The sequence below is a fragment of the Salmo salar genome, chromosome ssa17 (assembly GCF_905237065.1).
Source record: "Salmo salar chromosome ssa17, Ssal_v3.1, whole genome shotgun sequence".
NCBI lineage: Eukaryota > Metazoa > Chordata > Actinopteri > Salmoniformes > Salmonidae > Salmo > Salmo salar.
The window spans coordinates 3,844,445-3,865,913 of record NC_059458.1 but is presented as its reverse complement, the minus strand read 5'-3'; the positions used below and the strand labels follow the sequence as shown (position 1 = coordinate 3,865,913).

The following is a 21,469-nucleotide window of genomic DNA, read 5'->3' as shown; positions in this document are numbered from 1 at the left end:
GCACACCTCTCCAAACTGTACACAGTTCCTAAGTAATTTCAATGCACTTTTATGACACAAGGAAAGAGTTCAACTATAAGGTGCTTTTTTTAGCTCTCCTAGCATTGACGTTGAGGAACTGAAGCAAGCACACTTGTAGTTTTTTGTTTGGAACACAGCACTGCGTCCTCACCATCACACAATTACTTTTGATGTTTATGCAATCCAAAAATGTTCCGTTATAAATTGCAATCTGGGTCAGGTGGGCATCATTTGATAGCTTATTCTATTGCCAACATGGCTAGCTAAGATATAAAATACGATCTCACAGTGTTAGGCTTTCAAAAGTCTCTTCAGACAAACAGATTGTAATTTTAGTGAGCATAGTATGGAGTCATGAGTGCATTTAAGTGCGTGTTCCACGGCAAATTTTCTCCACAATATAACAAACATAGGTTCATTCTGTTCAGGACAACCCAGGGTATAACGCATGTTTTCCTTGTAATTGGATCAAACATGGCGATCATAAAGGTTGATTCTGTAAATTTAAATGAGTTTTCAAAAAGGAAATGTGAGGTGCATGGGTGTGTGGTTAGTTTGCATGACATCAGTGGTATTTATTATATTCCTCAACATCTCATCTTTTAGAACACATCAACTCCTCTCGATTTACAGCATGTCCCTCACTCAGAGAACAAATGTGCAAAAGTAGCCCAGTTAGCAGGAGGGATGGGGAGCATGTTGTTGCACGTGATGCTCAAGTTTATAACGGCTGTCAGTCAAAACCAATACAGTGCTGTGAAGCGGAGAACTGTAGCACTGACGTCATGTATATCATGTTACTATACAGCCACTGTGTTCCAATTTAGGTGCTTATCAATAACAAAATCTGACATTTTCAACCCGTGTACGGGATGACGGCCTGTGAGTGGAAAGGGCTACAGACCCTCATGTCTGTCTTCTCTTTCTATCTCGCCCTTCTCTCTCTCTCTCTCTTTCCAATTTCTCTCCCTCTCTGTCTCTCCAGGCTCAGTGTCTGATTAATGTTAGTGGTGATGCTGTCATCTTTGTCAGAGAATCAGACCAGGAGGCCATACCCCCTCTGATTACGAGCGGACAGACCAGCACCACCGGGGCTGACGGGACCACATGACACTCATGCACGCACACACACACACACACACACACACACACACACACACACACACACTTGAGTCTAGCCATCCAAATAATTGTGATTTATGTCTGCCATAAACAGACTAGTTGATGGAGAAATTGTCCATTAAGGCACTCTACATAAGCCATTTAGAGGCATTATGTCATGTCTGTCTCTATCTGTCTGTTGGTGATATAATAGACATTCCAATACATGGTGAAGTTTTAGGCAGCTTAAAGAATGATTCCTCTCCATCCAGACTCATTCTAAAGCGTACAGGGTAGTCATTAGTAGACAGCCATGGTAAAGAGTACCATAGTCAGTACAGCAGGGTTTCCCAATAGGCAGCCCGTGGGCCAAATTCGACCCGTGTGTGGTTTTATTTTGCCCACCCAAGATTTCGGAGCAAAAAACATGGTTTTATATCATTTTTGTTCTTTGACATAAGACTGTAAAATCACCAGGAAATTAGCTCAAAGTGATTTTAATTTAGGAAATCTGTTTCCAAGTATTCTCACGCATAGCTATAGGCATATGTGATCGTATCCCAATTTAATCAAGGTGTGAAATGATTGTTTTTGTGAAATACTATATCTGTTTGGGATTCTTGCGGTCAATTTGCATGGTACTAATTATTTATAACTATTTTCCGGACCCCCAACCATCTGCTCAAGGAAAAGTAGGCCCACGACTTAGTAATTGGGGGCCCCTGCAGTACAGGGTAGCCACTACTGAAGATGGCCATGGTAGAGAGAACTAAATTGAGTTTAATTGTCTGTCACTGTATGACAATGTTTTTGGCAAACATGCACACAAACATACACACACCCTGTGGATAGCCTCCTGCCACACTCCTGGCTGTCCTGACTGCGGCCTCAACGGTGTCCATACTACTGAACTCTCCTGTTTTTAACAATCATGTAAATGCTGGAAAATAAACTTATTGCGATGACCTCTTTTTGTTCATAGTCTAGGTGCCACAATAACTTTTATTTGTGTTAATGTACTCTAAAATCTGATTTGAGTATTTTTATAAAGTAAAAGTATATTAGTGGTATCTAATTTTGCATGTCTAATGAAGTCCTTGAAGTTTGATTCATTGTGTAAGAAGTAAGGGTATGTGATGTGTTCTACTGTTAATGAATACAACCTGTTTCTCTTTCTCTGTAAGACTTGAATGTAAATACATATAGAGAGTGTTGCTTTGTGTCTAGCAGCATGTATCTATTATTGCCATGACTGTCAGCTTGTTGCCTGAGATAAACAGTACTGCACAATAAACTGAACTACAGTGAAAAACAGCCTGCCAATGGCTGGTCCTGTCTCTCGGTGCCTATCTATTATCTCCTATTATAAATGGTTTTTACCGAAAGCATTTTGATGTCAAAGCCGATAAGATTGCTTTCAAACTGATTAATTTGTACATGACAAGGAAAGATAAAGTTACACAGAAGTGCGTTCAGTTCGCTTAAACGTTTGCTAAGTTGAGGTACGGTGTGTACTGAACGACACGTTTCCCCAAAACGTATTGAACAGACTGACGTACGTTTGGTGGGTGTAGCTTGAAGTGGCCATGCTGACACGGTTCCCCAACCCCTCCGGTCCGGCAAAGTCATAAACCCTGCCTATTTCTCTAATTACATTTTAATCTTGGCCCTAACCTTAAACACACTGCGAACCTAATGATTAACCCTAAATTATAACCAAAAAATGTTTGTTGTCATAAATGTTGACGATATAGATAATGTTGACTACGCTGCGGCCACATTTAGTGGGAACAACGATGTATATAAACCCTGGTTCGCTAATTGCTATGTTTTGGCAATGAGAGACCTTGAAGTCACTGGATCAGCCATATTGGCACTCCCCGGTAGAAGCAGTCCTTTATAGAAATTAATGGAATTCTACAGTATTTCAATTAAATCTTTCAAGACAGAATTACACGTATTTGTTGGTGTAGTGGGGACAGTAACAGAGCTTTCAAAAATGTATACTTTGAGAAAAATGTTTTTATGTTTAGCTCACATAATGTCATGTAAGTATACTAAGGTGTCTGTAATAGAAAACATGTGGCAGAAATGTAGACATTAAATGCATTTCTATAGCTTCTAAAATATTTTTTGGAATGGTGGAAGTGCCAAGATCAGATGGAAGTGCAGTGGCTTCAAAACGGCGCTCCCGGGAAGTCTAGTGTATATAAACATAATTGGTGGGAACCCATGCCCACGCCTTTACCCCAATATCAACATTTTGATCCACCGATAGGGACTTGTCTCCAGGTTATGTGAAAATCCCACACCGACTTCCCGTTCCACTACAGTAGACTACTGTCGCGTCCTGCAGAAACAGATAGAGAAGAGATCCCAGGAAGGGCCTCCACACAGCAGACATGGGCTACATTATTCTGCCACGCCGCCTGTTCCTTTGGTGCATGGCTCTCATTTACATGGTCGCCTTTGTTTCCCTCTACCTGCAGATACCAGGTGAGATATCTAGTTCGCTGTCCCATTTAGCTAGCTAGGATAGCTTTCTTGACAGTTATGAGTGTTATGGTATGCTAGCAGCTGTTAGCCAGCTAGCTAGCCTCCTATAGCATTGTACTCGACTTTGAAGTCAAATATATTTCAAGTTTCATTGCTTTTTTGCATAGCTTTGCATTGGGAACGTGTTCCCCTGTAGCTAGTTATCGAGCTAGCTAGCTAACTAAGCAACTTGTTACTCTGTTGCAGTTGCTAGCTAGTTTAGCTAAGTATTTTTAGCCAGATAACGGTTGACACATTATATTTTATTATACTTAGCCCGACTTCTTTTTGTCTCTAGACACGGGCCCCATATCTTCAAGTAATTTTTAACCTTACTGACCAAGGAAAACGTAGTTTTATATTGGATATTCGATATTCTCCATAATAGTTATTGAACCAAGCTTGCCATGACTATGAAGATGGTATACTCTGAATAAGGCGGATAAAAAAAAAAAGTGAAATCCGAAAACGTATTATGAACTTAAATAGCTCTTAACAAAGTGTTCCATGACTAAAATGATATAATCTGAATTGGGGGTGGATGGACAAAAATCCACGTTTTTTTCTGGATGACTATGGAAATGATATATTCTGAATCTGGGGCAGATGGACAAACATCTCTCAAACTGTGTGTAATTAAATCATTTAGTGGAACACATTCTATTTCAGTGACAGCAATATGGGAAGGAAGGGGAGAGGTTGTTATTTGATTTAAGGAGTAATGGTGTTAAAACGCTTAAATTAACTGCTGATATCTTCAGGGGATGTAGTATTTTTAATTATTTATTTTTTAAGAATTAGTAGGATTTACACCTTCCCTGTCTCTGGTCCACACTTGAGTCAAATTGGTGGCGGTAATCCACCTTAAAGTTTGTTTCCAACCTTAATATACTGCTCAAAAAAATAAAGGGAACACTTAAACAACACATCCTAGATCTGAATGAAAGAAATAATCTTATTAAATACTTTTTTCTTTACACAGTTGAATGTGCTGACAACAAAATCACACAAAAATAATCAATGGAAATCCAATTTATCAACCCATGGAGGTCTGGATTTGGAGTCACACTCAAAATTAAAGTGGAAAACCACACTACAGGCTGATCCAACTTTGATGTAATGTCCTTAAAACAAGTCAAAATGAGGCTCAGTAGTGTGTGTGGCCTCCACGTGCCTGTATGACCTCCCTACAACGCCTGGGCATGCTCCTGATGAGGTGGCGGATGGTCTCCTGAGGGATCTCCTCCCAAACCTGGACTAAAGCATCCGCCAACTCCTGGACAGTCTGTGGTGCAACGTGGCGTTGGTGGATGGAACGAGACATGATGTGCTCAATTGGATTCAGGTCTGGGGAACAGGCGGACCAGTCCATAGCATCAATGCCTTCCTCTTGCAGGAACTGCTGACACACTCCAGCCACATGAGGTCTAGCATTGTCTTGCATTAGGAGGAACCCAGGGCCAACCGCACCAGCATATGGTCTCACAAGGGGTCTGAGGATCTCATCTCGGTACCTAATGGCAGTCAGGCTACCTCTGGCGAGCACATGGAGGGCTGTGCGGCCCCCCAAAGAAATGCCACCCCACACCATGACTGACCCACCGCCAAACCGGTCATGCTGGAGGATGTTGCAGGCAGCAGAATGTTCTCCACGGGCGTCTCCAGACTCTGTCACGTCTGTCACGTGCTCAGTGTGAACCTGCTTTCATCTGTGAAGAGCACAGGGCGCCAGTGGCGAATTTGCCAATCTTGGTGTTCTCTGGCAAATGCCAAACGTCCTGCACTGTGTTGGGCTGTAAGCACAACCCCCACCTGTGGACGTCGGGCCCTCATACCACCCTCATGGAGTCTGTTTCTGACCGTTTGAGCAGACACATGCACATTTGTGGCCTGCTGGAGGTCATTTTGCAGGGCTCTGGCAGTGCTCCTCCTTGCACAAAGGCGGAGGTAGCGGTCCTGCTGCTGGGTTGTTGCCCTCCTACGGCCTCCTCCATGTCTCCTGATGTACTGGCCTGTCTCCTGGTAGCGCCTACATGCTCTGGACACTACGCTGACAGACACAGCAAACCTTCTTGCCACAGCTCGCATTGATGTGCCATCCTGGATGAGCTGCACTACCTGAGCCACTTGTGTGGGTTGTAGACTCTGTCTCATGCTACCACTAGAGTGAAAGCACCGCCAGCATTCAAAAGTGACCAAAACATCAGCCAGGAAGCCTAGGAACTGAGAAGTGGTCTGTGGTCACCACCTGCTGAACCACTCCTTTATTAGGGGTGTCTTGCTTATTGCCTATAATTTCCACCTGTTGTCTATTCCATTTGCACAACAGCATGTGACATTTATTGTCAATCAGTGTTGCTTCCTAAGTGGACAGTTTGATTTCACAGAAGTGTGATTGACTTGGAGTTACATTGTGTTGTTTAAGTGTTCCCTTAATTTTTTTGAGCAGTGTATATCATCCACAGAAGAGGAAGAATCAATTTTGCCTGTATCCATTTTACATTTTAGTCATTTAGCAGACACTCTTATCCAGAGCGACTTACAGTAGTGAATGCATACATTTCATAATTTTTTTTCTCTGTACTGGCCCCCCCGTGGGAATCAAACCCACAACCCTGGCGTTGCAAACACCATGCTCTACCAACTGAGCCACACAGGACCGGCGAATCCCCCGGCGAATACATGAGAGGAATGTACCCTACGACGAGAGGCATAGACATTTCGTGAGGTAGCTCTACCAGCTTGAAAGTTGCAGTAGTAATTAGCTTTCTTGAAAGTATGCAGATTGAAAACAAAAATGCTGAAATTAAAAAAAAAAATAAGCGGGGGATTTTCTCCATCCTCCCCTGATTCTGAATATATAATTTTCATAGTCATGGCACGCTTTCTGTAAGAGCTATTGAAGATTTAAATTCCAAATCTTATTATAAAAACCAAAAGTATGTCAACAACACTTCAAATTAGTTGCTGACAGGTGTGTAAAATCGAGCACACAGCCATGCAATCTCCATAGAACATTGGCAGTAGACTGTGGCACCGTCATAGGAGCTGCCCCGGTCAACTGTAAGTGCTGTTATTGTGGAGTGGAAACGTCTAGGAGCAACAACTGCTCAGCCGCGAAGTGGTAGGCCACACAAGCTCACAGAACGAGACCGCCGAAGGCTGAAGCACGTAGCGTGTAAAAATCACTGTTGCAACAGTCACTACCGAGTTTCAAACTGCCTCTGGAAGAAACGTCAGCACGAGAACGGTTTGTCGGGAGCTTCATGAAATGGGTTTCTGTGGCCGAGCAGCCGCACACAAGTCTAAGATCACCATGCTCAATGGCAAGTGTTGGCCAGAGTGGCGTAAAGCTCGCCGCCATTGGACTCTGGAGCAGTGGAAACATGTTCTCTGGAGTGATGAATCACGCTTCACCATCTGGCAGTCGAATCTGGAATTGGCTGATGCCAGGAGAACGCTACCTGCTTAAATGTATTGTGCCAACTGTAAAGTTTGGAGGACAAATAGTGGTCTGGGGCTGTTTTTCATGGTTCGGGCTTGGCCTTTAGTTCCAGTGAAGGGAAATCTTAATGCTACAGCTAGGGTTGCACATTTTGGGGAATATTCGGAGGTGGAAACTTTCCATGGGAATTAACGGGAATATAAGGGAATTAATGGAAATATATGCATATTAATATCATTTAAATGTAGATTTTTTTTTTTGCATTGGATATATTTACCATATCATATGGAGACATAATTGCAAATGATTAAATCCTTCCAATAGAGAGAGAGAAAAAATATATTTAGTTACGAATTGAACTTCAATTAAATGAGTTGACGCTTCACATGGGATGATTTCACTGAACAACAAAAGAAAGGGAATATTGAATGATCCCCAATGATCCATCGCATCTACCAAAAACATTTTCACCATACATCTGTAAAATGATAGTCTAGAAACTAAAGCTTTGGTTGTCTTCATCTCAGGCTTCCATGTCTTCTCCCTGGACCTCCTCAATGTCCACCTCTAGAACATCAGACTGAGACCTCATCTTCACTGTCACTTTCCAACATTGTTGAGGATGGCTCGTTGTCAGGCTCAAAAAGCCTCAAATTTGCCCAGATGGACACCAATTTTTCAACCCCTGTATTGGTCAGCCTATTGCGTGCCTAAGGTGTGTGTGTTCCCAAACAAGGACCAGTTGCGCTCTGATGCGGCTGATGTTGGTAGGATTTGGAAGATGATGGAGGCAACAGCCCGGACAGGATGCCGGCCTTTCTCTGCACCAGACAGGATGCTCTTGCCAGCGTACTTGGGGTCCCACATGTACGCTGTGGCGTGTATGGGCTTCAGGCAGAAGTCTTCACGCATTTTGATGTATTTCAGAACTGCAGTTTCCTCTGCTTGGAGCAGCAGTGAAGTGGGCAGGGCAGTACGGATTTCTTCTCTTATATCTGCAAGCAGAGTCTGAACATCAGACAGGATGGCATTGTCTCCCTCAATCCGTGCAATGGCTACTGCTTTAGGTTTCAGGAGTTTCAGGCTGCTTACCTCTCTATCCCAAAATACATCATCCAGGAGGATCCTCTTGATGGGGCTGTCCATATCGGCAGACTGTGATATGGCCGTTTCTTGGAGAGCCTCCTTCCCCTCCAGGAGACTGTCAAACATGATGACAACACCACCCCAACGGGTGTTGCCGGACAGCTTCAATGTGGTGTTCTTATTCTTCTCTTTGCTTGGTGAGGTAGATTGCTGCTATAACTTGATGACCCTTCACATGCCTAACCATTTCCTTGGCTCTCTTGTAGAGTGTATCCATTGTTTTCAGTGCCATGATGTCCTTGAGGAGCAGATTCAGTGCATGAGCAGCACAGCCAATGGGTGTGATGTGAGGGTAGGACTCCTCCACTTTAGACCAAGCAGCCTTCATGGTCGCAGCATTGTCTGTCACCAGTGCAAATACCTTCTGTGGTCCAAGTCATTGATGACTGCCTTCAGCTCATCTGCAATGTAGAGACCGGTGTGTCTGTTGTCCCTTGTGTCTGTGTTCTTGTAGAATACTGGTTGAGGGGTGGAGAAGTAGTTAATTATTCCTTGCCCACGAACATTCAACCACCCATCAGAGATGATTGCAATCCAGTCTGCTTTCTCTATGATTTGCTTGACCTTGACTTGAACTCTGTTGAACTCTGCATCCAGCAAATTAGTAGATCAAGCATGTCTGGTTGGAGGGGTGTATGCAGGGAGAAGAACATTCAGAAATCTCTTCCAATACACATTGCCTGTGAGCATCAGAGGTGAACCATACACAGCTCGAGCAAGACATTAATCAGCATTTCTCTGACTACGTTCCTCCATTAAGTCAAAAACACTTCAGATTCCAGGAGGACCATGAGATGTTGCTATCAATAAAGTGTCTGATTCATCATTTTCACCATGAATAGAAGTAGAGGGACTTTTGTCAGAGGTTGCTTGTTGTGAGCGCTGAGGGAACTTTATGCATTTGGCCAGATGATTCTGCAAAGATTTGCATTCTTCACATATGATTTGGCACAGTATTTGCAAATGTACACAGCTTTCCCTTCTAATTAGCTGCAGTGAAAGGTCTCCACACACCAGATAGTGCCCGTGGCATTTTTCTGTAAAGATTAGAAAAAAATGAGTAAAAAAAACCCAAATACAATTCCATGTACAGATAAATAGTTAAGCAGTTAGATTAAACAACTCCTTTGTAAGAAGTTTGAAAAAGAAACATGTATGGAAACAGGTGAATGAACACTTCTCAGTTAGCAGGCTCAAGCAAGCTAAAACCCACATGGTAGCCAAAACTAACTAGCAGAAATTATTAAGTTAGAAATGATTTAAACACACTTTGCTGTAGGCTACTATTTACTAGATAACAAAAAATCATGTCATATCAAATATATTCACCCCTCCCAGTATTGTAATCAAAACTTACCAGAAAGCATGTTGTCCTTGGCTCAGACAGTAGTAGTGTGGGCTCAATAGCATCTCATTAGTGTGCAAGATCATGAGAATCAGCTGTACATGTGATGGAAGAATGCACTGTGCATGCAGAGGGTTGCAAATCTATTGAATTGGGGATAGTTTAACCAAAATATTGCACAAGACTTAGAATTGTCTTGTGTATCCCACAAAAAAAGCTTCACTGTCATAAGCTAACTTTTTTTTGGATGAATTTAAGCAAAATTCATCAAACTTCCCATGGAAAATTTCCGGAAGAATTCCGACCCTTTGCAACCCTAGCTACAGCATAAAATTACATTCTAGACAATTCTGTGCTTCCAACTTTGTGACAACAGTTTGGGGAAGGTCCTTTTCTTTTTCAGCATGACAATGCCTCTGTGCACAAAGTGAGGTCCATGCAAAAATGGTTTGTCAAGATTGGTGTGTTCGATGGGGTTAACCTCTCTGGGATATATGGGTCCCACCTCGACAACAGCCAGTGAAATTGCAGGGCGCCAAATTCAAAACAACAGAAATCTCGTAATTAAAATTCCTCAAACATACAAGTATTATACACCATTTTAAAGATACACTTCTTGTTAATCTAGCCACAGTGTCTGATTTCAAAAAGACTTTATGGTGAAAGCACACCATACGATTATGTTAGGTCAGCGCCTAGTCACAAAAAAACATACAGCCATTTTCCAGCCAAAGAGAGGAGTCACAAAAAGCAGAAATAGAGAGAAAATGAATCACTAACCTTTGATCTTCATCAGATGGCACTCATATGACATGTTACACAATACATGTATATTTTGTTCGATAAAGTTCATATTTATATCCAAAAATCAGTTTACTTTGGCGCGTTATGTTCAGTAATGTTTTGCCTCCAAAACATCCAGTAATTTTGCAGGGAGCCACATCAGTTTACAGAAATACTCATCATAAACGTTGATATAAGATACAAGTGTTTTACATAGAATTAAAGAGACACTTCTCCTTAATGCAACCGCTGTGTCAGATTTCAAAAAGCTTTACGTCAAAAGCGCACACCATGCGATAATCTGAGTACAGCGCTCAGCCACCAAAACAAGCCATACAGATACCCGCCATGTTGTGGAGTCAACAAAAGTCAGAAATAGCATTATAAATATTCACTTACCTTTGATCTTCATCGGAATGCACTCCCAGGAATCCCAGTTCCACAATTAAATGTTTTTGTTCGATAAAGTCCATATTTATGTCCAAATACCTCCTTTTTGTTTGAGCGTTCAGTTCACTATTCCAAATGCACAAAGCGCATGCACTAAGTCCAGACGAAAAGTTGAAAAAGTTGCATTACAGTTTGTAGAAACATGTCAAATGATGTATAGAATCAATCTTTAGGATGTTTTTATCATAAATCTTCAATAATATTCCAACCGGACAATTCCTTTGTATTTAGAAAGGAAAGGGAACGCAGCTCACGGCCGCACTCGTGACTTAGCTCATTGCATTCTGCCAGACCCCTGATTCCAACAGCTCTTATTCTCTCCCCCTTCACAGTAGAAGCCTGAAGCAACGTTCTAAAGACTGTTGACATCTAGTGGAAGAAAAAAAAAAAAAAAAAATAACTAAAAAAAAATTAAAATGTATGAAATGTATGCATTCACTACTGTAAGTCGCGCTGGATAAGAGCGTCTGATAAATGACGAATGTAAAAATGACGAATGTAAATCTAGTGGAAGCCTTAGGAAGTGCAATCTGACCCCATTTACACTGTATATTGGATAGGCAATCACTTGAAAAACCACAAACCTCAGATTTCCCACTTCCTGGTTGGATTTTGTCTCAGGTTTTTGCCTGCCATATGAGTTCTGTTATACTCAGACATCATTCAAACAGTTTTAGAAACTTAAGTGTTTTCTATCCAAATCTACTAATAATATGCATATTCTAGCTTTTGGGCCTGAGTAGCAGGCAGTTTACTCTGGGCACCTTATTCATCCATGCTACTCAATACTGCCCCCAGATCCAAAATAAGTTTTAAGCCCTGACATCAACCCTATTGAACACCTTTGGGATGAATTGGAACGCCGACTGCAAGCCAGGCCTGATCGCCCAACAGCAATGCCCGACCTCACTAATGCTATTGTGGCTGAATTGAATCAAGTCCCTGCAGCAATGTTACAATATCTAGTGGAAAGCCTTCCCAGAAGAGTGGGGGCTGTTATAGCAGCAAAGGGGGGACGAGCAGGTGTCCACATACTTTTGGCCATGTAGTGTACTATCTTCATAGTCATGGCATACTTGGTTCAATAGCTATTGCGGAGAGAGAACCAAATGTCCTATATAAAACAAATTTTATCTAGGTGTTCACCTTAGGCTAGTAGGGGTTTTCCTCCTATGGAACTACATCCTAAAGTAAACCTCCATTACATGTTACTTCTTCTCCCTGTTGACAAGTTGTGTGTTTTCCAGGCCTGTATGGAAATGATGGCCTGTTACCAGCGCGGTGGCAACTGCGGTACAGTGGTAAGGCTCTCTGGGAGCAGCTCCTCTCCTCTCCCACCTTACTGTGGCTCGCGCCACGTCTGGGTGAGTTCCTAATCAACATTTTAGCAATGTGTTGTGACTAACTAATCATTTGAATCATAAATCGAATAGACTCTTAGACTCTAAACTGTATTCTAGGTCTTGACACCCAGACTGCCATGGAGCTGCTCTGCCTGCTGGGGGCAGCACTGAGCCTGGCTGCTACAGTACTGGAATCACTCAGAGACAGCATGGTGTTTCTATTTCTCTGGATCATATACCTGTCAATGTACCAGGTCAGTTATACCACACACACACATACACACACTTCTGTAGCGGGAGCCCGTATACAGTACGCCTGATCTCTGACTCTGCCTGTTGTTCCAGGTGGGACAGGTCTTCCTCTACTTCCAGTGGTGAGTTGTGTGTGTGCCACGCCCAGAGAGTGAATGCCACCCTGAGGTTGCATGTTAATTAACACCCCAGTACTGCTGTTAGTGTGTGTATGAGACTGAGTAGTCTTGGCAGTAAGCTGATGTGTATGTGTGATTGGTGCTCCTACTGCTGTGCAACTGCATCTGTCAGGTGCCAGATTATAAACACTATAACACATTGATAACAACATCACCATAGTAGCATCATGATGAAAACACTACAACAGCAGCCCTGTCTGGGCATGCTCAGTCTCTGGGTTCTAACACTCTCTCCACCTTGCTTATTCTCCTTCTCCTTTCCCTTTCTCTGCGACGGCATCCAGGGACTCTCTTCTCCTGGAGACTGGGTTCCTCTGTGTGCTCATCGCCCCGGTGACGTCTTTGCGGGGGTGGCGAGCGGGCAGGGAGCACGACCCTGTGACCTTCTGGTTGGTCCGTTGGCTGCTGTTCAGACTGATGTTCGCCTCCGGAGTGGTCAAACTCACCTCCCGCTGCCCTACCTGGTGGGGCCTCACAGGTAGCTGTGTGTGTTGCATAATTGCTCAGGCAGGTCACCTAACTCATCAGACATGTTACTGCCACTCAGACTGCTGTTTCTGAGTGTTTTCCTCTCCCCCTGATGTACCACAGAGACCCAGTGTATCGCACCGTCTCTGGCCTGTGTGTGTGTAATGTGTATATCTCTCTAGCCCTCACATATCATTGAGGCCCAGTGTAGCTACACCCCTAGCCTGTTGATATGAGCCTCTAACATGTGGTGGTGTGTGTCTCTAGCACTGACATATCACTATGAGACCCAGTGTATCCCTACACCCTTGGCCTGGTTTGCCCACCAGCTGCCTGTCTGGTGGCATAAGCTGTCTGTGGTAGCCACCTTCGCCATTGAGATCGCTGCTCCATTCCTCTTCCTCAGCCCTCTACGACGACTTCGCCTCGGGGCCTTCTACATGCAGGTCAGATTAACTCTGTATGTTGTAGCATTTTGTCATCAACAGTTTGGGGACTTGGTCTGTCTCCCCCTCTGGCAGGTAGGTGAAGTGCAGTGTTTTCTGTCACCCCTGTGGTGTTTAGGTGTTACTGCAAGTGCTGATCATCCTGTCTGGAAACTATAACTTCTTCAACCTCCTGACTCTGACAATGTGTCTGTCTCTGCTGGACGACGAGCATATATACTTCTGGCTACGCAAGAAATACACTCCTAACCCTAACCAAGGTACACACACTCTGACACATACACACTGTGTAGGTAACTTGCATTGAGGACAGTCAGTCAGTTACTGTAGGCAGGATGTGACGTGTACTCCCTGTTTCTGTCTCTGCTCCAATCAGGTTCCTCGTTGCGGTGGGCAGGGTTTGTGGTGGAGATCGCAGTCTGGGCTCTAATTGGCTTGGGAACGGTCACATGGTTTGACCTGCAGATCAACTGGGACGAGGGGACTGTCTCCTCCAGGACAGGTGTGTGTGTGCGTGTCAGTTATCAGCTGTAGTAGATAATCATTGTTTTGACTGTTATTGCTGGTTATCTCCTCAGTGTTTACCTTCCACCAGTTTAACCAGTTCCTGAAGACTGTCACCTTCCCCTCGGTCTGGCTGGGAGTACTGTCTCTCACCTGGGAACTAGTCTCTGCCATGTTCAGGTAGCGCACACACACACACACCTCTCTGGGAAAGTGGTCTGTTCTGTGTGTTGTCTTGGTGTGTGTCGAGTGTTTCTTCAGGAGGCTTTGGGATACTGCTGTGTGTGTATTTACATGTGTGTCTGTGTGTGTTCTGTAGGTGTGCGTGTGTGGAAGGGTTCTTCAAGAGGTTTTTGGGTACAGTCCAGTGGACAGTGTTTGGTGCTGCTGCTGTCTCTATGTTTGCCATCAGTCTGGTGAGTAGAACACTCTAGAACAGTGGTTCCCAACCCTTTTCATTTACTGTACCAACTGAATTTAGCTCTGCCTGGAGTATCCCTGAAGTACCCCTTCATGTGTGACTCATCTCATGAGTCTTCTGAAGTACTCCCTATGAATAGGCCAAGTACCCCCAGGGTTCCTAGTACCCCTGGTTGATAGGCCAAGTACCCCCAGGGTTCCTAGTACCCCTGGTTGATAGGCCAAGTACCCCCAGGGTTCCTAGTACCCCTGGTTGATAGGCCAAGTACCCCCAGGGTTCCTAGAACCCCTGGTTGATAGGCCAAGTACCCCCAGGGTTCCTAGAACCCCTGGTTGATAGGCCAAGTACCCCCAGGGTTCCTAGTACCCCTGGTTGATAGGCCAAGTACCCCCAGGGTTCCTAGTACCCCTGGTTGATAGGCCAAGTACCCCAGGGTTCCTAGTACCCCTGGTTGGGAACCACTGATCTAGAATAATGGTACCTGCTCTCAGGTAAGGCATGTCATACTTTGTGTGTTCCAGCATGTTCTTGTTCACCTGTATAGAATATGATTCTAACAGCAGTGTGTGTGTTTGTCCAGGTCCCATTCACCTTCATAGAGTATGACAGTAATGCCAGTGTGTGGCCGGGGGTGCGTCAGGGTTATGATGCTGTCAGTCGTTACCAGCTAGTCAACTCCTACGGCCTGTTCAGACGCATGACTGGGGTGGGGGGGCGGCCCGAGGTGGTCATCGAAGGATCCATGGATAAAGTCACCTGGACGGTAGGGGTGTGTTTGTGTGGGAGAGGTATATGGAGAGGTGGTTTTTTTGCCCGTTTGTAATGTTTCTGTTATCAGTAGTAATCTGTTTAAAAGCTGAAGTTAACCAAGGCATTTAAAAAAAAAATCCAACTTTAATTGTCTCCGTTGTCCTACCCTCTCTCTCTCTCTCTCGCTCTCTCTCTCTCTCTCTCTCTCCTCCTCCCTCCTCTAGGAGATAGAATTTATGTATAAGCCAGGGAACCTCAGTGCCCCTCCCTCGGTCATCACCCCTCATCAGCCACGGCTGGACTGGCAGATGTGGTTTGCAGCCCTGGGAACACATGCACACTCTCCCTGGTTCACCAGCCTAATGTACAGACTGCTGCAGGGCAAGACGGACGGTAGGGTGTACACACTTCTTCTTTTTGAGGTTAATGGCAGTGCATTACTGCCAATACAGCCACATTAACACAAACTGTATTGTATTTACTGTATTGTTAAAATATCTTAACGTTTGCCCCCTCTCTCTCTCCAGTGATTGAGCTCATCCAGTCAGATGTGTCTCAGTACCCGTTCCACCAGCAGCCTCCCATGTACCTCAGAGCTCACCGCTACAAATACTGGTTCACTAAATCACTAGCTGATGGGTTAGTACATTCTCTCTCTCACACATACACACAGAGAACCGATGGGTGATGAGGTAGTTGATTCAAGTTGCGCAGCAATAATCTGAATGTCGACATCTTTTGAGGAAATGCAGAAATCATCAGTTAACGTGCGAGTCAGTGTCACAGCTGACATTTTATGTGTGTTGTAGGTCGTATCCTCAGCGCTGGTGGAGGAGGGTGTACATGGAGGAGTTCTATCCCACAGTGTATCTGGGCGACACTTTCCTGGAGAGCATGCTTAGCCAGCATGGACTCAAGGTACAGTGCATTTGGAAAGTACTCAGACCCCTTTACTTTTTCCACATTTTGTTACGTTACAGCTAGTGTTGCACCGATATGACATTTTTGACCGATAACGATATCTGATATTTTCCTTCCCCCAAAAAACTATACCGATTATTAAAAATGTTAGCGGCCTTTTAAGCATTTTAGTACAGTTAAATAGTTTAAACACACACACACACACTGACCAAAAGGTTATTTTGTTGACATTTACGTATGTCCCCATTACCAGTAAAAATCAAAACCTATTTCTTTCACTTACTTGCTGTGCTGTTTTGTTCATTTGTTCAGTCTCAACCAGAATTTCAGTTCTGTACCTTTCCAAATTATCCAATCAATTGAATTTACCACCGGTGGACTTCAATCAAGTTGTAGAAACATCTTAAGGGTGATCAATGGAAACAGGAGGCACCTGAGCACATTGTTTAATCTCATAGCAAAGAGTCTGAATACTCATGTAAATAAGGTGTTTCAGTTTTTATTCTCTAAAAACCTGTTTTCGCTTTGTTATTATGTGGTATTGTGTGTAGATTAAGGATTTTTATTTATTTAATCCATTTTAGAATAAACGTAACAAAATTTGCAAAAAGTTAATACTTTACGAATGCACTGTAACTAACTACCCATAGTTCTCAGCAAGCACTAAGTGTGTGAGTCCTGTATGTCCTTGTGTGTGTGTGTGTGTGTGTGTGTGTGTGTGTAGGATAAGTCCCTCCCTCGGCATGTGTCTGAGGCAGCTGTGCCCCAGGTGGTGAAGTGGGTGCGCTCTCAGGTGAGGGGTGTGTCTGCCCCCCTGCTGCTCTGGAGCCTCCTCTTCTGCAGTGTCGCCCTCTGTCTGCTCCGGGGACTGCAGCTGGAAATTACACTCAAGACCAAACCTACTGCAGCCAAGGCTGAACCAAAACCCACAGCTACACCCCACCACCCTGATGCTAAGGAGGCCAATTCCAACGACAAATATGGTCTAGGACAAAGACAGGAGGAGGGGCGGGAGGAGGAGGAGGAGGAGGAGCAGGAGGAGGAGGATGCAGAAGAGGATGAGCGAAGAGGGGAAGACGAGGAGAGTGAAATTGAAGAGAACGATGTAAGAGATGAAGTGGAAGAAGAAGAGGATGGAGAAGAAGAAGAGGGGAGTGTTGACTGACAGTCTCAAGAAGTAAAGAGTTTCCTCCTGACCCCTGAACATGGGATTTGGTAGCCCTCCCTTCCACTCACTCTGTCTCGGTGTCCTAGTGCTCAGGAGAAAGCTTCCTGTCTTGACTACCTGTCTGCCTTTCCCTAACAATAACCTTCTAACCAAAGAATTTCGTTGATGCTTTGTTCTACATTTGACAATCACTTTATTTGAAATGAATAGACAGTTTTTCAATTATCTATAGTATTATTACAATAGAGAGAAAAGAACTTTTTTGTCAGTGTCCTTTTAATTGTGTGTGTGTGTGTGTGTGTGTGTGTGTGTGTGTGTGTGTGTGTGTGTGTGTGTGTGTGTGTGTGTGTGTGTGTGTGTGTGTGTGTGTGTGTGTGTGTGTGTGTGTGTGTGTGTGTGTGTGTGTGTGTGTGTGTGTGTGTGTGTGTTAAAGGGTGTTTGGTTTGCCACTGTGGTCCTTTGCTTTGCTGCCAGATATAATGTACTGAATCACCAATGCTGCACTTTCCCGCCAAGTGTCTTTCCACATTTGAAAAAAACATCACATCCATGAATGGAAAATGTTCATGTTTTTGTATCATTTATAATAAAGATAGGAAATGTATCCATTTGGTTCTTCATTATTAGACAAATTCAAAGTGATCTGACAATTGTAAACCATATGAATTGTAATCAGCATTCTAAGCAACAAACACTTTTAGAATGTTCTGTCATTAGAATATAATGTAGTTGACTTACAGATGACAACAACATGGTAAAGGCTATCCAGGTCTGTTGAAGATAAAGCTAATAGTGTTCCCCATATCTGAGGAGATGGGCTGGTGTTGCTGCTGGATATGATCTCTATGAAGGTGTGAGAGAGGGCGGGAAAGAAATGGATTGTGATACTTAATTGGTTTATGAAACATTTGAGGTGGGAGTAGGTGTGTGTGGCTGCCCCATCTGTCTGTGTGTCACCACTTCAGTACCCCAGGACAGTACTTGTCGATGAGAGACTGGTAGTATGGCTTCAACTTCTTTATGTCAGGCAGCTCAGTGGTCTTGGTGTAGAGATCAAACTTACTGTAGGGGTCAAATGTTCGAGGTCAAACTGACTGCGGAGAGGGTAGAGGAAAATCTATTTGTGTGTGTGTGAGACGTACTTGAACTCGCGAACCCAGGGAATCATGCTCATGTCCTTGTCATCACAGAGGTGCATGTAGTCTCCATGGGAGTGCCAGGGGTAGAAGGAATGGAACCGGATCATATACAGACCCTGGCGCGGGACAGCAGAGGAGTTAACACTCTGAGCAGCAGGGTTTTTGTAAACCTGTATTCTCTTTGCTAATGTAGAACCATAGACCCCCATTCTCACCTCTTCTGGGATGGTGCACTTGTTGAACTTCATGACCCTGTAGAGATACTCTGGAACAAACACAGATAACACTTGTTGAACTTCATGACCCTGTAGAGATACTCTGGAACAAACACAGATAACACTTGTTGAACTTCATGACCCTGTAGAGATACTCTGGAACAAACACAGATAACACTTGTTGAACTTCATGACCCTGTAGATATACTCTGGAACAAACAACACAGACAGCAGTTCAGTAGTGTTACTCTGCAGGCCCATGTGCCTTACAGTGGTGACTGTGTGTATGTCTGTGTTACTCACCATCATGGCCCCAGGACATGAGCACATTGTCCAGCCCACAGTTTGGCTTATAGATCCCACACTCAGAACTAGAGCGGGGGAGAAGGAAGAGAGGTGATGAGGTGAATAAGAGGTTACCATCTAAATGATGTATGTAAGATGGCACATTCACTTTTTGTATATACATGTCTGATAAATGGCATAATGTAAACACTTCTCCAGGCTGGCTTGTAGCCGGCATGTTGTGCAGTGAATGATGGGGTTTGATTAGACTTTTTGATTAGATTGGTAAAAAGAGAAGTGTAACAGTACTTGTAAGCAGGGTTTTTGTCATCGGGGTTGTCCACGAAGGTACTGCCTCGAAACACAATGCCATTCTGGAACCTGCACCCCACTGGGAATGTGTCCCCCACTACAGCCCACTGCAGGACAGGGACACAGTGCAGTTAGCCTAGCGTTGCCTAACATCACAACCTGTATCAGGGTAACATTGAGAGGTATTCACCTGGGGTTCCCCTGACAGAGCCATGATCTTCCCAATGTCATGGATCAGCCCCACCAACTGGAACCAGTCTGGAGAGGGAGGAGAGATAAGGATAGGAGTTGTGAACCATGTGTGTATGCGTACTTGTGTGTGTGCGTGTGTTTGCCTTTGTGGGGGTGTTCCCTGCGGATGCCCTCAGCGGTCTGGAAGGCGTGGTATGAGTTGGGGAAGTCGACGTCAGGGTCGGACTCATCAACCAGCTGGTCCAGAGATATGACGGCTTCCATCACCTCCATCTGGGCATGCCCACAACCTGACCACTCAGAGTGCTGCAGAGGAGAGGAGGAGTGGGGAAGGTTAATGAGTAGTATGTTCATGTTATCTGCAACATTAGACGATATTACAAAACATCTTACATGTTAACAGTCACAGTTCCACTCCTTGTTAAACATTACAGGTTGGTTTAGCCTGCTCTCCTGACACACACACACACACACACACAGTTGTTTGCATTTGCGCTGAACCTGTCTTGACAGACTCACCTTCTGCTTTACAAAGTCCAGGGTCTGGTTGGTGTGCATCAGCTTGTATGTGTTATACACACGATCAATCAGACTCCCGCTCTGTTACGCACACACATACACACATTACAGATGTATTGTGATTACCAGCCTTACAACCATGGTAAAAAATCATACTGCTTTACTGACCTCAAAATTCCTGTATTCTGTCTTGTCCTTGTCTTTCTGCTCCAGGTCTAAGATGGGACGGTATGCCAGAGATGGGTCTGGACCCTGAAACCGATAGACAGAGGGACAGAAAGAAGGTAAAGTACACATCTTAACATGGCGAATGTGATAGAAAACACCATACGTTTCAAATTGAAATATTAGACATCTACAAAGATTTAACCTGTAGCAGTAGATCACACAAAATCTTATTTGATTATCAGATGCATGATAACACCAAGTTAAACTTACACATACAGACAGACACATTAGACAGACACATTTGCTACAACAATCCTGCAGAAACAGGCAATGTGTGGGTTATATTAATTATATTATATTAATGTTGTAGGCCTTGATGTATTTTTCTTAAGGGAAAATCAAGTCTGAAGTGTCAGTGTAAATTAAAAACTTCAGAAGCCTTTTTAAACCTTTACATTTCCTGCATTACAGGAAAGTTTTCCTGCAACAGGCTGATCAAAGTGAAGATCCTACATCTGTAATAGCTAAATATATTTGTTCTACTTTTCTACAGTCATACGTACAATATTGACGACCCTCATGGTGAGGTCAGTCCGTCAGTCCGTCCGGGTATGAGTAAGTATGGGTCTGCTAGCTCCTCTAAAGTGCAGCCCCAGACCCTGTCCTGTATATACCCCTCTGGTTTAATACTTATGTCATACACCCTCACAGCATACAGGTAGTGATAGTTTAACTCAGCCCCCACTGAGATAACAACGACTAACGGGGTTCATCTGGCTGGACTACTCTGTGTGTACGTGTGTGCGAGCGTGTTTGTTTTCCTCGAGAGAACAGTGAGTCTTTAACCATGATCAGCAGGTATCTGGTTTGGGCTGGTCTTGAGAGTTTTGTGTTTGTCTCTGTGTTATATATTATCATTTTCTTTACCTTTATTTAACTAGGCACGTCAGTTAAGAACAAATTCAAAACGCCCTATGGGACTGCCAATCATGGCCGGTTGTGATACAGACTGGAATCGAACAAGGGTCTGTAGTGACGCCTCTAGCACTGAGGTGCAGTGCCTTAGACCGCTGCACCACTCGGGAGCCCCTGTTGAGTGGTGGAATGTCTGGCTTTTTTCCAACATAACAAACAACAAAACAAATAGAATAAAAACATCCATAGTTGATGCTTGAAAAAGAAGAACGGAGAGAGATCACCAGAGGTGAACATCATGCGAGGAGACAGTGAATGCCTGTTTGAACTGTATTACCCCAGGTAACGTGAGGTTACCAAATCAAGCCAAATCAATGCTTGTGCTTCTAGTTTTGACAGTGCCGTAATATCTAACAAGTAATCTAACAATTCCACAACAACTACCT

General features: G+C 43.9%; 2 protein-coding genes and 1 pseudogene across 3 annotated transcripts; 2 read left to right on the top strand and 1 right to left on the bottom strand.

Annotated features, from left to right (window-relative positions):
* Nucleotides 1-2,436, top strand: part of LOC106561251 (C2 domain-containing protein 5-like) — a 53,316-nt pseudogene extending 50,880 nt beyond the window's left edge.
* Nucleotides 2,437-3,317: 881 nt separating this feature from the next.
* On the top strand, nt 3,318-17,882 carry lmf2a (lipase maturation factor 2a). Its single transcript, XM_014124990.2, has 15 exons — nt 3,318-3,618; nt 12,074-12,190; nt 12,287-12,423; nt 12,515-12,543; nt 12,885-13,078; nt 13,336-13,514; nt 13,633-13,774; nt 13,891-14,016; nt 14,093-14,198; nt 14,338-14,434; nt 15,020-15,202; nt 15,414-15,582; nt 15,717-15,828; nt 15,999-16,107; nt 16,835-17,882. The coding sequence occupies exons 1-15, from the start codon at nt 3,525-3,527 to the stop codon at nt 17,273-17,275; spliced, it is 2,235 nt and encodes a 744-aa protein (XP_013980465.2). The 5' UTR covers nt 3,318-3,524; the 3' UTR covers nt 17,276-17,882.
* On the bottom strand, nt 17,646-20,948 carry LOC106561249 (inositol oxygenase). Of its 2 annotated transcripts, XM_014124992.2 has the most exons (10): nt 20,672-20,948; nt 20,109-20,192; nt 19,941-20,021; nt 19,565-19,727; nt 19,420-19,487; nt 19,227-19,336; nt 18,936-19,003; nt 18,633-18,682; nt 18,421-18,533; nt 17,646-18,340 (listed from the first exon to the last, which is right to left on the bottom strand). In XM_014124992.2, the coding sequence occupies exons 1-10, from the start codon at nt 20,687-20,689 to the stop codon at nt 18,232-18,234; spliced, it is 864 nt and encodes a 287-aa protein (XP_013980467.1). In that variant the 5' UTR covers nt 20,690-20,948; the 3' UTR covers nt 17,646-18,231. The 2 variants fall into 2 exon arrangements, with proteins under 2 accessions (XP_013980467.1, XP_045554682.1); XM_045698726.1 differs by having other exon boundaries at nt 18,421-18,682.
* Nucleotides 20,949-21,469: the final 521 nt, after the last annotated feature.

Coding starts and splice junctions, on each gene's coding strand:
- LOC106561249 (XM_045698726.1), bottom strand. Junction 20,022..20,108: donor CAGAATACAGGAATTTTGAG/GTCAGTAAAGCA, acceptor TGTGCGTAACAG/AGCGGGAGTCTGATTGATCG. Junction 19,004..19,226: donor GACAAAAACCCTGCTTACAA/GTACTGTTACAC, acceptor CCCCCGCTCTAG/TTCTGAGTGTGGGATCTATA.
- lmf2a (XM_014124990.2), top strand. CDS start 3,525: ATGGGCTACATTATTCTGCCACGCCGCCTGTTCCTTTGGTGCATGGCT. Junction 13,079..13,335: donor TACCTGGTGGGGCCTCACAG/GTAGCTGTGTGT, acceptor GTGTGTCTCTAG/CACTGACATATCACTATGAG. Junction 16,108..16,834: donor TTAGCCAGCATGGACTCAAG/GTACAGTGCATT, acceptor GTGTGTGTGTAG/GATAAGTCCCTCCCTCGGCA.